The sequence below is a fragment of the Panicum virgatum genome, chromosome 3K (genome assembly GCF_016808335.1).
Source record: "Panicum virgatum strain AP13 chromosome 3K, P.virgatum_v5, whole genome shotgun sequence".
NCBI lineage: Eukaryota > Viridiplantae > Streptophyta > Magnoliopsida > Poales > Poaceae > Panicum > Panicum virgatum.
Window position 1 is genome coordinate 1250458 of NC_053138.1, and position 15915 is coordinate 1266372.

The 15915-nt window shown below is 40.8% G+C and overlaps 2 protein-coding genes and 1 long non-coding RNA gene across 6 annotated transcripts; 1 reads left to right on the plus strand and 2 right to left on the minus strand.

Moving 5' to 3' along the window:
• Nucleotides 1-565: 565 nt before the first annotated feature.
• On the minus strand, nt 566-5410 carry LOC120696620 (aladin-like). 2 transcript variants are annotated; one of them, XM_039979581.1, is made up of 15 exons: nt 5137-5410; nt 4979-5034; nt 4716-4877; nt 4049-4163; nt 3849-3948; nt 3549-3731; nt 3253-3311; nt 3071-3158; nt 2920-2995; nt 1978-2077; nt 1814-1865; nt 1340-1477; nt 1149-1236; nt 991-1053; nt 566-888 (listed from the first exon to the last, which is right to left on the minus strand). In XM_039979581.1, the coding sequence occupies exons 1-14, from the start codon at nt 5192-5194 to the stop codon at nt 1000-1002; spliced, it is 1329 nt and encodes a 442-aa protein (XP_039835515.1). In that variant the 5' UTR covers nt 5195-5410; the 3' UTR covers nt 566-888; nt 991-999. The 2 variants fall into 2 exon arrangements, with proteins under 2 accessions (XP_039835515.1, XP_039835516.1); XM_039979582.1 differs by having other exon boundaries at nt 4975-5034; nt 5137-5223.
• Nucleotides 5411-5500: 90 nt separating this feature from the next.
• Nucleotides 5501-7831, plus strand: LOC120696619 (protein ROOT PRIMORDIUM DEFECTIVE 1-like). The gene is made up of 2 exons (XM_039979580.1): nt 5501-5740; nt 5898-7831. Exon 2 carries the CDS (start codon nt 5981-5983, stop codon nt 7328-7330), a length of 1350 nt encoding a protein of 449 aa, XP_039835514.1. The 5' UTR covers nt 5501-5740; nt 5898-5980; the 3' UTR covers nt 7331-7831.
• Nucleotides 7832-10049: 2218 nt separating this feature from the next.
• LOC120696621 lies at nt 10050-15784 on the minus strand. 3 transcript variants are annotated; one of them, XR_005684251.1, is made up of 10 exons: nt 15679-15784; nt 15205-15304; nt 14879-14935; nt 14301-14438; nt 13491-13629; nt 12597-12665; nt 11757-12007; nt 11479-11683; nt 11070-11231; nt 10050-10385 (listed from the first exon to the last, which is right to left on the minus strand). It is a non-coding gene; the product is annotated as an uncharacterized LOC120696621 (long non-coding RNA). The 3 variants fall into 3 exon arrangements; XR_005684249.1 differs by having other exon boundaries at nt 11479-12007; XR_005684250.1 differs by having other exon boundaries at nt 11479-12007; nt 14301-14443.
• Between the last annotated feature and the right edge of the window lie 131 nt (nt 15785-15915).

The following is a 15915-nucleotide window of genomic DNA, read 5'->3' on the forward strand; positions in this document are numbered from 1 at the left end:
GCTTTGATTATATTTGGTCTGCATTATATCGTCTACCGATCAGATGCATATGGGGTGTGTGTGCATTATTGCTGCCCGTCTTGGATCATGTATGCATCGCTTGCTTCAAGTATTCGGCAGCTCGTTGCTAGTACTACCTCAACCGGTTGCTAGAATCATGTCGGCATCCAGCTACAGTGTTCCATAGGAAAGGGACGCTCAAACCAAATCCTCCATTCCAAAGGCTCACGTGAACATCCTTTCCTCCGTCTTCATTAGAGGAACTCTATTCCGAAGCTCGTTGCAGTTCTGTTTATCTATGCCGTAGCCGCCTGTTAACTCTGTTACACTTCATTCATCTCCATTCCAAAAGCTCACATGAACTTCCTTTCCTAAGTTTCTTTATTCCTGCAATTTTCGTTCTTGGTTCACTCTGCTTGAATGATACTCGATTCTGAAGCTCGTTGCAGTTCTATTTATCTGTAGCCGCCTGGCAGCTTAAATTCCAAAGTACGCGTCCATCTTAACTCTGTTACACTTCATTCACCTCTGCTTGTTGCTGTTGGAGTGCAGACGGACACAAGTGGAACATGAAAATGTAACTAATAAATAAAATCAACTTAACGCAAATGTAGATACAGGTCAAATACATCTGGAGACGAATCCGCTAATAGATACACCCTTTCTCAAGCTACAATGTTACATATATGGGATGCAATCATGCTTTGCATTTCGCCTAGGCGCATAGAAATTGCACCTGCTTTACAAAAAGCAAGGCTTTGCAATGCATCTATACAGGCCATCAACAGTACTTCGAAAATTGTCTTCCGATCTGTATGTGAAACATTCGATATTCCCACTCTACAGCAGTAGTTGAAACATTCAGTACTGAACTGGTGAGGCGACATGCTGGACATAAAAAATGAAAGGAACGTGAAATTATCAAAACAGTAGGCAACAAATATCAAGTCATCGTAGATAACTGAAAGAAAGTCTGCTGAAGAAACTTACATTGTGGAGTTAATGGGAACGAAGTATAAGTGGATATGTACAGCACCAGCCACTGCTCCAGCACTGCATGTGCAGTAGAACCATATGTGAGCAAAACAAGCTGGTAGCACAAGCCCATTGTTGTCTAATCATATATGCAAGATTCACAGATATCTTACCACAGAAAGCAAGGGTCCTTGCTTAAATTTATTATGGAAAGCAAAAGCAAGTGGTTTCGCTCCTTCTCCAGGTCCTCTAATGAATCCACTGGATGTGCACAAAGGAATATCATCAAAGAATGGTTAAGGAATAACATGGAAACACAAGCTAATGATTGACATGACGCAGTATAAAGAAAATTTGCTCTTACACTAGTGATACTGAGACAAGTGGAGATCTCCTCACGTCATATACTGCAACAAGACCATGGTACATTTCATTTCCATCTTTGAACGACAATGCCAAACGCTCCCCTGAAGCATCCCATGCTAATTTTTCTATGCCTCGGCTAGATGAAGCACTTAAACCATTAATATGTGAATCAAAGGCAGTAACAATGGATGAACTTCCTAAATACATGGGAAATAATACTAGTCTAGGCTATAATAATGGATGAACTTCCTGAATACAAAGTATACTAAATGAAAATATGTGTAGTGCAGTGGTTTGCATGCATCTGTTAGATAACAAGTTCTTGTCTTTCCTTGTGATCCTACAAACCTATCCTATATACATTAAGACCGGATTCTGAGCTAGATGAGTGGATTCACTGCATACATGAGAAATAAATTACTAATTAATTGCAAATAAGATCAAGAGCTTATTCTAGTATCTCTGTTTGTACCTGACAATCAGGGAGGAAATTTCTGGGAGTTCAACTGGTAGGAGATGAGCATCTGAAGAAAAGAAACACAGGACAAATTGTCAGGATTCATCAGAAAAATAGTACAGCAGCATAGTTTTAGCAAAATAAATAAATAAATAAATTGCAGGTATATCTGTACATACCTATAGATGGTGGCTTAGATGAGAAGAGAATTGAGCCAAGTGTTGTGGAGTTAGAAAAGGATACCAATGCAACACGACCTTCTGGGTCCCAATTCGCTCCCTGTGAGGAACAAAAGTAGAAATAAGCAAACATGCGAAACAGTTGTAGAACAGATACCATCAAATGTGTAAGGGTACAGTGGACACATCATGTGTTGCTGCAAAGTAGATTGGCCATAAAGCAGGATTATGTATTGCTATAGCTTAGATACAATCAAATCAAACTAAGCTTTATGCAGTATTTACAATATTAAAATAACAAAACTAGAGTTAAATGCAGAACAAACATCTATATTTATGTGTTGCTGTGAAGTAGATTGACCATAAAGAAAGATATGTGTTGCTATAGCTTAGATACAAACAAATCAAACTAAATTTTATGCAATAGTTACAATATCCAAATATTCAAATTTCCAAATTAGTGTTAGTCACCATTAACTGCCAAACAAGCATCTAAATTTGTTTTCAAAAGAATTTATCCACCAAATAAATAAGTCTCATATCTTTTTGCCTTGAAAAATAAACTATTTTGAGTTGTTGGGACTACAAATCATTCAGAAATTAATAAAATTGAAAAAAATACAAAGTTGTCATGTATAAACAAAATTAACTTAAAGTATTTGTATTGAGATCCAATATGTACTGAGAACATAGATGTGTTCCATATGCACCAGTTAGATGCTAAACATATCAACGTTCAAGATAACTAACATGATAACCTAACAGATTCATGAATAAAGCTATGAAGGAACTGATCCATTTCTGTCAGATCCCATATAACCTCATAGTAACAAGAAATCTATAATATGCACTAACTTGCTAACTCCTTTACTAAGGAGTATCGTGCTCCAATGTAAAAAATGTTTTAAAAAATGGCTATTTATGGCTGAGGATGTTACGTACAGACACATATCCGTTAGATGAAGACCAAGGTTCTGAAGTCCATGTGTTTGTCTCCCAGAAGTGAAAAGTTCCATCACTAATATAATAATGAATTTTGTAAATCTTTGGAAATATTAGTAACTAGAAATGTAAAAATGAAAATTGACCATACAATTTAGCAGCTAGAAGATAATCTCCACTAGGTGACCACCGCAGTAGTGATATATTACTTAATCCACGCCGTATAGGAGTACCCAACCCTGTGGCAAAAGAAAATGTCTCTAGATATAAGTAGAAATTTCTGCATCAAATGGGATTGGTCATCAGAATTTGGAAAAAGATAGCTGTGCCTACCTTGAGACACATCCCAAATCGTGAAAGATGGACTATTACAGGAGGCAGATGCCAAGTATGTGGAGACTTGTCAAGGAAACAATATATTCAGCTGTTGGTTCTTCCAACAAACAACTACTCCTATTGTAAACTTTTCTGTATCCACAATGGATAGTAGATTTAAGGAATTTGGCAAAAATGTAATTTTATGCAGTTAGTCCACACTGACATTGAAGTTAGTGTAGTCCTAAAACAAGATATATGAAAACAAACGATAGCCTTTGCCAGATGCTTATGAAAATTTATATGAAGGATATCTTCCATCAGGTTTCCAACAAAGCGCGGTAACTTGCTCAGCAGAAGAGTCACGAAGAACATCCACCAGTATCCACCGACCACCAGAACTTCTAGGGAAGGCACTAAAGGAATAAGGGGTGACCCCAGCTTTCATGAATGGAACATCGCCAGGATATGATGCTGACCAGAGGCATATCCCTCCCCTAAAAAGAAAATGATCACCTCAATCTAAAAGTAACATAGGCCAGCAATTATTAAGACATGACAAGAGTGAGGAGCCCGGTTGAAGAGCTATAGGATCAGGCAGTAGTAATACACACTTGCAGGCGACTGCAATCATCTTGCCACTATTTGGTCTCCACTCAACAGCCTTAACATTGGTCTGCTGGTCGCTTGTCAAAATGAACGGCTCTTTAGCATCTGTTAAAAGGACCCGCCATTATTATGGGCTGTAACTAAGCTGATGGATATAGTGCAGTTCATAAAGTTAATACAACATAACAAGGTAGGCAGATCCCACCTGAATCCTCAAAGTCATGTACAATAACCTGGTTCTTCCCAGACACAAATGCTAGACAATGCTTGTGCGGATTCCAACTTATTTTCTGGATGTCAAATTCTTGTAGCTGATTTGGCTGGTAAAACAGAATGACCGTTCATGAGCATGAGTATAATGATTTTCTTCTAAAAAAAATACATGGAAGGACTTAGCTAATTCAGCAATCAGGAGGCAAATACAGGGTGCTTTTCATGACAAGGATAAAAAGTTGAGGCTTTAATTTTGAGATAACTTGGTAATGACAAAAAAAAATTAGAAAGTATTCAGGAGGAATCAACAAATCCATGCATAGATCCCAATGCTGTCAGATAAGTAGAAAATGGAACATTGATAGAACAACAACCTTCAATCTAAGGTGGGTTGTATAGTTACAACCTGAGTAACTTTACTATGTCAAAGCTATTGAACCAGTATATAATCATGTAGGCTCGCTGTGGAGAAGTGAGAAACAGGCAACGCATTCAGCCTTTGGGACCGTACATTGACAGTTTTTACAATAAGATAAAATTAATATACTGTCAACCTCTTAATGCACAAGGAAATGGTTTAAGTGTGCAATTCTCTTTGGGTGGAAAGAAACTTGGGGCACATTGGAGTAAAGTATCTCAGATATAGTAATCCAACTCACATTTAATGGAGGGAAGATCATCCGTTTGAAGAACTCGGATATGGTGGAAGTCACACTAGCTGTGGGCACGTTCTCAGTGGACTCTGGTTGCTCTGCAGCAGGGGGATCGCGGATCGGGGGAAGAGTGTATGGCTGGAAAGGCATAGGGCTGAAGACCATTCCCTGCAAATGCCAGATGCGAAACCCCAAATTCAGACAAGCAAATTCGCTTCGTAGATAAAAGAAAAAAAAGAGGCGAAATCATTTAGCGGGGACAAACTGACGAGGACATCGCCGTACGCGTCCTTGGCGCGGTCGTCGGACAGTGCCTCCGCCACAACTGCGAGGTGAGGAAGGCAAGATCGGGATGAGCACAGATCGCTGAAACCAACTGATTCAGAGATCGTCAAGGGGGTAGGAATCGATTAGACGAGGTAGGTACCGAGGTCGCGGTTGATCTCGCAGACGGTGACGGCGCCGGGCGGAGGGAAGATCGGCATCGTCGATCCGCTTGCTCGCTCCCTCGCGCCTCGCTAGGGTTGGGGACTCGGGGTTCCCAATCCCAGCCCGGAATAGGGCTCGAGCTTGACACAGCAGAGGAGGCAACGTCGGGGGTAGAGAGGCGGCGGAAGCAGCCGGTGGTAGAGAGGGCGGCGATGGGTGGCTTGGTCGGCGGCGAGGCGAGGTGGCTCTGCTGGCTACTCTCTTGCTTAAACCCTGGTGCGGGAGGGGGAGGGGAACGGGGAACCCCGACCGAAATAGTAACGGACGGGGCGATGGCTGCTGGTTACGGAATCGGACGGCCCAAGAGTCGGATAGAGAGAGCCCAGCGCCATCCGCCGCCTACTTCCCGCCTGCCGAATCGCGATCAGCCCCCGCACTGCTTCGTCCTGGCCCTTGCCAATTGCTACCTTGAATCTGAAGCCCGCCGGCACCCTCTCGTCCTCTGTGTGGCCACCAAGGCCTGCCGCACCCTGGAGTGGGCTTCATCCGTCGCTCTGATCAGTGGCTATGCACATGCTATGTTCGATGAAATGCCTAGCAAGGTAAATTTCGAGTTGCTGTGCTGCTATACTGTCTTGTGTCATGCTCTGTTCCCACTTGCTGACTTGCATTTGTTGAATCTTATGCATACATCCTCTTCCTGCGTGCTCCTGCCAATGACATGCTCTGCAGAACTAAAGATGTGTTCAACTTTGGCAGGTTGTCATTGCCCTACAGATGCACTTGCGGCTCTTGATGCAGCTTCCTGTATTCTAAGGATTGGAGTTCTAACATACAGACAAATGGCATCGATCGTATTCGGTCCAGGAAACATGCATGCCCTCTCTGTGCGGCTGAGAATATTATCTGGGAGTTGGACATTTCAGTATGGTCCCTTTATCTGTGGTGTGCAGCGGAGGTGGAAGAAGCCAGTAGATTCAGCAAGAACACGTCTGGAGAGCAGAACAAGGGATCATAGGCTGGACAAGCTAATGGTTCAACTGAGAAACTTGAAGCTGGCCCTGGTTGTACGTGAGTTGATATCTCAGCAGAGGAACGAATATGCTTCTCTCCAACTTCTTTCAAAGTGGAGACATGAGGTCGGATTGAACATTGAGATTGGCGCTTTCCTCAAGAAATATCCCCACATTTTCCAGATTTACGTGCACCCTGTGAAGAGAAACCATTGCTGCAAGATCACACAAAAGATGACTGACTTGATTGCAGAGGAAGAGGCCGTGATCAGGGAGAATGAGACCAACATAGTTCAGCGGCTCAAGAAACTTCTCATGCTCTCTACAAATGGAACTCTGAATATGCACGCATTGTGGCTAGTAAGAAGGGAGCTTGGGCTGCCTGATGATTACAGGTCTTCCATGCTACCAAAGTATCCACATGATTTATATCTTGAATCCCCTGATACTCTGTCACTTGTCTCTTGGGATGACGAATTAGCTGTAGCTAAGATTGAAGAGTGGAGGAAGAAAGAGTACACTGAAAAATGGCTAGCTGAATCAGAGACAAAATACGCTTTTCCAATCAACTTCCCTACTGGATTTAAGATTGAGAAAGGCTTTAGGGAAAAACTCAAGAACTGGCAGAGGCTTCCCTACACCAAGCCTTATGAGAAGAATGATTTGCATCCGATACACAATGTGGAGCGGATTGAGAAACGTATTGTTGGTATTCTTCATGAACTGTTAAGCCTTACGGTAGAAAAGATTATACCACTCGAGAGACTATCACATTTCAGACGAGTTTTTGCTATGGAAGTAAACTTGCGGGAGCTTCTTCTTAAGTACCCAGGAATTTTCTACATCTCGACCAAGGGAAGTGCACAGACAGTCATTCTGAGGGAGAGTTACAGTAAAGGCTGCCTGGTTGAGCCTAATCCTGTATACAACGTTCGAAGGAAAATACTAGATCTGATTTTGTCTGGATGCCGTAACGTTAGTGAACCGGAAACTGCAGCTTTGTTTGCTGAGGAGTATGATCAGGCAAGCTTCCATGAGTTGCAGCAGAACATGTGCCAGGTGGATACTGCAAATACCGTACTTGAACTTGAAACTGACAGTGACTCCTATAGGACGAAGTGTATTACTGAGAAGCTCCCGTACCAACATTTCTGTGCCTCACAAGAAAAGAGGGACTAAACGATGAAAGACTTCAACATGTAGGGATAGTTTGGGCCTCTTGGTTACCGGACGTGGATGGTGTCCACAGCATCTTCAACCATGTCCAATCACAATGCTGCATCCTGAAAACCAATTCATGGACCTCCTCAATCGGTGCCCAAACAGTAGCAACACTATTCAGTCTCTTGGTAATTTTTAGATGGTTTTTGCACCATCATACAGTGACACTTCAGATTGGTATATAGCTTCCACTTTGAACTTGGCACATGATGCCATTGATATACATCCAACTGCAAATATTTCCGTCCGGTTCAAGAAACACGAGAATCTCCAGATGCGGGTCTCCTGCAACCACTTCCCTGTTAAAACCGATAGGATCGTCATAGCATCGTGCCCTACTTGTAGTGGTTGTACAACAAGTGAGCATTAGAAGAGCAGAGCTTCACTGATCTCAGAAGCTATCTATAAGAATAATAATGGCACTGCTAGGAGTATTAGAGGAGCATAGTTTTTGAATCACTACGCTCATCGTCAATTCGTCAGCTACGAGCATCGCCAAGATATCACAGGGCACTGGCGACCTGACCGCCCTCCTGCTCCGGCTACAATTCCGGCGCTGACGAGTCCTAACTCCAGTCCTCCTCTCCCAGGCTCAGGGCTATATATTGCCGTGTTTGGTTCTGTTCTAGGATTCTAGAACACGATTCCCAAGAAAAAAATCTCGCATGCATGGGATACTAAACGAAAAATATTTGCAAAACCTTTTCAGGGGTAGGTATAACTTTTCGCGATGAATCTAATGACGGTAATTAATCAATGATTGGCTACATTGATGCTACAGTAACCATCATCTAACCACACAGTCAAAGGTCTCATTAGATTCTTCAGGGTTCCTAGCGCAGAGATTCTAGAGTTTATTTTGTAAATTGCCTTCATTTAATACCTCTAATTAGCGGTCAAAGTGCGTTCTAGCCCATCCTAGAGAAAAACCAAACATGGCATGTATCTGTGCTTCCTGGAGAGGCTAGAACTTGGAACAATTTCATCATCTCTAATCGTTCGATGATTCTTCAATCACTGATGTGTAGTGGGATTCATCGGCCTGAGAACGTAGATAGTGGCGTCAATCCTCATCATCACCTGTGTGCCGTGATCTAGTTTTTGCCGGGGTAAACACATCTTCAGCTATGCTGTGCGAGCGGAGGCCGAAGCCGACAACGTTGGAGGTGGAGATGCCCTTGCCGGCGGTAGTAGGGGTGGATTTAAGGGGCCAGCCCCCCCCACCCACCCCCCCCCCCACACACACACACCACGGCCCCACCCAAAATCTCCATCGTAAGTAAAGGAGAACCGGAGAAAGAAGAAGCAAGCCTCCCCCCTTAAATTTAGTACCTGCCTGGTGTGTGTGTGTGTGTGTGGGGGGGGGGGGGGGGGGGGGGGCTAGAGCCCCCTGCTGCCCAAAATCTCCGTTGTAAGAAAAGGAGGAAGATGAGAAGAAGAGGTGGAGATGGAGGAGAACAGGAGAAGTCCAACCCCCCCCCCCCCACCCCCACCCACCCAATGGATTGTTTGTCACAGATAGTTGCAACTTATGGTGTGTGGGAACCATATTATGGAGCCAACAATCCACCTGATATTTCGGGCTCTTTGCTTGGGAATCTTTCTCAGACCGTGCAAGTTTTAGTTGCAACAATTCATATGCCATGTGGACATTATTGACAGTAGCTCGTTTGCAGTTGCACTCCTTCAAATCTTCCTCTTCCATTCGATACAGGGGTAGTGTAGTAGTGGGGACTCAACTCGATTGGTGTCATTGGTTGCATTTCAATCTCATCTATCTGATCTAACTGCATCCCGTTCATGACATGCCAAATCAATCACCTATGGCTAGGAGTGGTAACGGATCATGGTCCTAATAAGTCTCTTCACAATCCAACATGATCCTTAAATTTTTTAGCTCAAAATTGTATAAGATTAGAGCACGATCATTTTAAGAGGAGGCCTATACATCTTATGGAAATGGTTAAGCAACTCATCTATAAAGCCCATTAAGGCCTAGTTGATGATCCATTTACTAAAAAATATTGAATCACATTTCGAAAATGTTGAATCAGCATTTTAAAAATGTTGTACCAATATTTGAAAAATGTTGAACCTCAACATTTTTTTTCTCACCTTCTCCGGCGCCAGCAGCTCCGGGCTTCGGCGGGCGCAGGGGTGCGTGGCGGCGACGGTGCAGAAGTGCGAGGCGGTGGCGGCATGTGCAGCGGTGACGTGCATGGGAGTGGGAAGGAGCATGTGGGGTAGGGTTAGGGTTGAGAGAAGGGATGGATGGTTAAGATTAGTTGCACGAATCTCAAACATTAGAAGATGGGTAAAAAACCTTCCAAAAGATATATAACATCCACGCATTTTAAGTCCCGTCTCTTAGATTATTTAGGCCAAATTCTAAGATGCTTTACCACCCCTACCATGGCCCATTAACTGCCTCCTCAGAGCTACTGGGCCCGGCACCTGTCATAGCGATTAGCGAGTGCCCTGGCTTGCTCAGCCCGGCAAGTCAGGGTCTGCCGCGTGTTGCCCGGTTGAGGCGAAGGCAGCATCAAGACTCTCTTTCAGAAAGAAAGAAGTCTTTAAGAACAAATAAGTTGATGGCATGAATGAATTGGTCTGGCTCCTGCCTGCAGTTTTTGACAACAGCAAAGGAAATACACTTCGCTCTCGAAAGAGAAACGTCTTAGAAGTCAGAAGGTAACACCTTGGCAAGCATAATGTTCTGGACTGTCAATAACATTAATCCAACTTCCTACAGAATTAGATTTGGTTATTTTGGCACGAAAGCCAAACATAAGTTCTCTAGTGCTCATTTATTTGGATCAGCATTACTGAATTAGGATATTGTTGGGGCAGAAACTGGTAGATCCTAAATGCTAATAGTATTTACAAAAAGTTCCTCCAGCGGTTAGCAAGCTGAATACTACACTCAGGTAGCAACAAAGCCGATCGCCCTTCCCAAGAACCACTCACAAGATCTTGTTTTCGCATACATGTCCAAGCTACCCATATTTGATGGCTGCAGATAATTAAGAATGCTAATTAGTTAGCATCATAGGATGAGTAGACAATAGTATGTGAAAATGAATCATGGAAGCAAAAAGGTAAACGTGAATTACTGCAACTCAAAATTTTACTATGTTCCCAATCCAAAAACATTGGCAGAGCAACATGAGTTAAGCTTGCAATTGTAGTTTGTGCGCAAAAGGAATAGCACACTGCACAGAACAAACCTCAGTACCTTGTAAAGTTGGTAATAATTGTTATATGCAATAAATAAAATGATAATGATATGTCATGAAGCTTATAGTGATTTATCTATCCAGCATTCCTGTAATATGACCTTATAGTGATTTATGACTTGGTGGTCCTTGATTTCTACCAGTCGACATAACACAGCAAAAGGGCTACACATGCCAAAAGGGTTTAACTTCTATATCTACTAAATTTTTTTAATTTCCCTAATAAAAATTTGTATAGAGAGGTCAGCATCAAGTGAGCTGAGGTAGGCTGACAGTCACTATAGAAGCATTAGCATAAGACTTACATGTCATAAAGGACTGATTACAAGGAGAGCAAGATGGAAATTTGACCCAGAAACAACACCATAAAAACAAGCACACATCTGAGGAAATAAAATTACTAAGATATGGACAGATATTTTCACAGTGAGTATTTGTATTTATATATTCATAAGTTGTACCTTGTCAACAGCCAAGGCCACCACAATCATCATCACCATCACTGCCAGAATCAGTGTCATCTATAAAAGGCCAACATATATCAGCAGCTCCTACCTCATAACAACCTGTACTAGGATGCTTTAGGCCATACATTTCCTGGTTCTTGCATCCATAGCAGTGCCCTTTATGCAAAAGAGTTAACAAATCTTTAAATACAAAAATGAAATTCAATTACACAAAACAAGGATTAAATATGTAACAAATCTACAGTGAGTAATTAATGAGAAAAAACTCAAATGAAAGCTGCTCATATACAATTTTTTTTAGTTGTTGGTGATTCAAAATGTAAACTAATCTAAGATTTCAAAATATAACTAACAAGCTTTAATGTTCACTTTGACAAATTCTTAAGAAAATTAGAGCAAATACCTTCATCATCTTGGTCCAGCAGGCAGCAGAAATATGACTTAACACCAGACAGTTGCTTTACTTCAGCAAAATAAAGTTGTGAAGTCAAAACATTAGTACTTCTATGCTCTGTCTCAATAGTGAAGTTGTAGTGATGAAAATTCTTGTCATGAGCTTCTACACTTAAACACTGATAGCAAAGCTCACCAAACCTGTGCTTGATGCCCTACAAATCCACGAGGAAACAAATCTTAATTGAACTATATGAAAAAGAAAATAAAGGGCGAGGATTGACAAACCTCAAGATTATTAATCTTTTCAGCATATTTTGTGAAAGCAAGAAAGCATTCCTCACTCATCCACTTGATTCCATTTTTAATTGTTTCTTTCTTAGAAACTCTCTTCATATTCTTGCAATTGTCCATTGTGTCATTGTCCTTTTCAATAGGATCACAGAACTCATCTGGCACATCATAATGCACGACATGTTTTTCTCCTTCATCTGGGATATAATGGGATAAGATATCATCATGCCCCCCCACTCTTCAATCTAAATAGTCCATTTCAATCTGATTAGAAATAATATTCTTGGAAAAATTAAGTACCTAGTGACTTCAATCTGATGTTTATAGCTACGACGAGAAAAATGAAGTACCTAATGCCTTCAATCTAATGTTTATGGCAATGACAAGAAAAATGAAGTACCTAGTGACTTTAATATGATGTTTATGGCAATAACAATAAATCTTAAGGTTCATGTGATTAAAAAGATGTTCTAAGCTTATACAACAGTGGATAGCAACCTTCTAATAGTGATGTTTAACACTAATCCAGTAAAAAATTCCTATGATGAAATAATATTAAGTACAAACAAGACCTGATGACCAGTGATTGTGAAAGGATGACATGATTCCTCAGTTGTACACTAGACAAGTAGACACTATGAGGGATAACGTGGTCATGGTGATAGACTATCCTATTCCATATTCAAAGTTCAAACAAACAAGTGGCTAAGGTTGAGGACTTAGGATTGGACAGTAGATTCATCATCCAAACCCCTCAAACCAAACACCACATAATGTGTTCCTAACAGGTCGTCATGTCAAACACAGAAATGACTGCATGCCATAAATACTTACATCTTTATTATCCAATCTACATATTCATCTTCATCATCATCAAATAAATCTCCTTTCTTTGCCTTGGTCCTGAGTAAAATCACATGCCACAGACAGTTAGCATGTTACTAACTTTATATTATTTAACAGACGTAAAGAGTTATTCCAAACTAAAATCACGTGCCTATTTGAATATGGCATGCTTGGGCAGTATTCTACATAAGGTATACAGAAAGTGCTCGTATTTGTAAACACATAACCAGCAGTGATAATTCATGTTTTTTATGTATCCCATAAAACATACAACTTTCATCATACGCAAAACTGATATAACATCCAGCACACAATTAATGTAAGAAGCCCATTAACAACACCTGCAGGATGTAATCTAAAAAATTGAGTATATCCATAAAAAAAAGATAAACAATGGTAGACTCAGCACATCAATCAATAGTAGTAAACGTGCAACCATACAGATTAGCATCAAATGTCATACTGTCGTGTAAGTAGTTACACTAGAAAACATAAGAGCTCAAGATGTGGCACATAATAGTGGCAAAAAAACATCGAGAGATAACTGATATTCTGCTGCTTACCGCAAAGTTTATACTATCTCAAATAAGCATGAGATGCGTATTACCTCAAAGCTTATGGAACATGATCAAATTAACAACAAGGTAATAATAGTACAAGACTAACCAGCGGGAACAAAACCAAAAGTTAAATTAAATGCTCCTTACATAATTACAGATATAGCTAAATAAATTCGAGTATTCATAAGCAAAGAGAGAACAATAGGTTTGAAGTTTTGAACACAGCTTTACTAGGCCAGATGGAAGCACAAAAAATTGCAAGAACGACAAAATTAACCCTTATATATGCCAGGAAAAGATAACTCAAGGCAGATGAACATACATGGTAGAATCCTTCTCCGAGGATCTGTCAATCTCTGAAAAAATGCCCCCCCTCCACCAGTGGAGGTGTCTCTACTTGCGCTTCTTTCCCTGTGGAACAAATACTATCTTCATTTGCCTCCAAGCCTGACTTGCCAAACCTAAATCGTCCATTTAAATCTGATTAGAACGAATGTCTCTGAAAGATCAGATGACGGTATTAAAAAGAAATCTGGTTAATTTGATTGTGTAAAATATGTTTTTAAGCTTGAGTGGTAGAGGATTGAAACTTTCAAAGAGTACTGTAAATTCCACAGGATGAACATAAGTTAGCAACAGGGCGTTCTTGTCATAAGCTAAATTAATATCCTCAGCAGAAAAAAAAACATCATGCAAACAAGACCCCCAAGTTCTGGATTCAGTCTCACAAATTCAGTAGATACAAAGGATAAACAATAGCAGACTTAGTACAACAAAAATAGTTTTTCAGAAAAATTGAGCAAGCAAACATACAGTTTGGCATGATATGGTGTAGGTGTAGGAGCGTTAAGCATGAGAATCTTAGACACCTCAAAGCTTATGGGAACATAATAATCAAATAGGAATGCAACAGAAGAATACTAATGATTGTGACATAAGATGCCATAGGAAAAAAGGTGATGTTTGATTAAAGGATCCTTATAAGATTATAACAGATTTTCACATGCAACTAGAGAATAACATGTCCATCGGCAAATTTAATAGGCCACATCAAAGGGATAAATATTTAACGGTAAGTTGACAATGCTAACAATTGCTTGCAGAAGAAAATTTCATGGCAGAGATATCATACATGGTCGAATCTTTTCCTTGTGACTTCCCGAAGATTTCAGAGGAAATACCCCCCTCTGCAATGGGATATGTCCCTACTTGAGCCATCTTCCCAGTGGAAATGCTATCCTCATACACCTCCAAGTCCAATTTATCGAACCTGAACTTTTCCCAGTAGAAAGAATATCCCCGAAAGAAGAAGCCTTTAGAAACTTAGAGATGATGATAATCATGATAGATCAAAGGTTCATTAGGTAAATGAAATAATAAAAGTCTGCTTAGGCTTCTAGGAAATATATTTGTTATTTGTTATTAAACTGCCGCAAATGGAAGTTACCAATAGCTTAAGAAGCAGAAAAGAATGGGAAGACTAATGTGGCTTTTGGTCTGTCGAAGCAGTCCCATTGGTTGGTTTAACCCATGATTAGATGCAACAACACCAACCCAATCCATTACTCAAACAAAACAAGTGGATTCGATTCAGGAGTAATGATTGGCTAATCAATCCGTAGCCCATTCCTCAAATCAAACTAACAATTATGACTTGGAAGGACTCAGAAACCAAAAGGACATGTAAAACGTGAAGGAAAGGAAACTTACAGCTGCGACATCCAGTCCGATAATTCTTCTTCATGCAAGCTAGCACCCATGTCAGCCCTAAGAAAGGTCACAACAGTTAGTTCGTGCCAATGGTTAGGATAAATGCTCCTGATGAAATTACACGGATTATATCCTTTATTAGGTAACACAAATTATATACAGAAAAGGAAAAGTAAGGAACTCACAGTACGACAGTAGTTACATGCAAAGTGAGAATAAAAAGGTCCATAAATTATGCCATATCGGAGGCATAAAGTTTGCAGGTAACAAGACAGTAACAAATTGTGTGTGTGAGCAAGAGAAAACTCAAGGTAGAGATAGCATACATGGTTGAAGCTTCCTTTGGCCGTGAATTTCTGTAGATGATTGAGAGTGTCGTTTCAGCAGCCGTCTTGCCAAACACTTCTGGATCTTGCTGTTGGCCGTCTAAATAGAATGCAGACAATGGAGGTTAACAACAGTGCATCAGGATAACACTAGCACGGTAAAAATGCAATCTGTTCAAAAAAAGGGGGAGTTTTATTTCCCTGAGAAGAAGAGTATATGATATTGGCTAGTGTGCATACTAGAAGAACTAGGTAGCACAATTATGAATTACATGATGAACTTTTTGATACAGGTTATGCAAATTATGAAATTTCAGATAAAGCAAGCTAAGTTGGGAACCGACAGTAGAGCAACATTTACATACATTCAGGGAATATTAGGTTCGTGCACTTATTGATTAGGCCGGTTTCAAAAGCATAATGTGTGCAGGGAACATTAAGCGCTACTTATGCACGTGAGCTGAGGCAACATACTTGGTCGAACCTTCCTCCTCCTCGGGCCTGCAAATTTCTGCAGAGGTTTCAGCAACCGCTGCTCTTCTGGAAGGTTGTGCTGCTCGTCTGGATCTTAATGCTACCCACCTAAATACAGTAAGAACATTGAGGGTAAATAACAATGTACGAGGTACGCACTAGTAGCAAGGTAAAAATGCAATCTTTTCAAAAAAAAAAGGGGGGGGGGTAGGCCCCCTGCCGCCCCCCTGCTGGGCG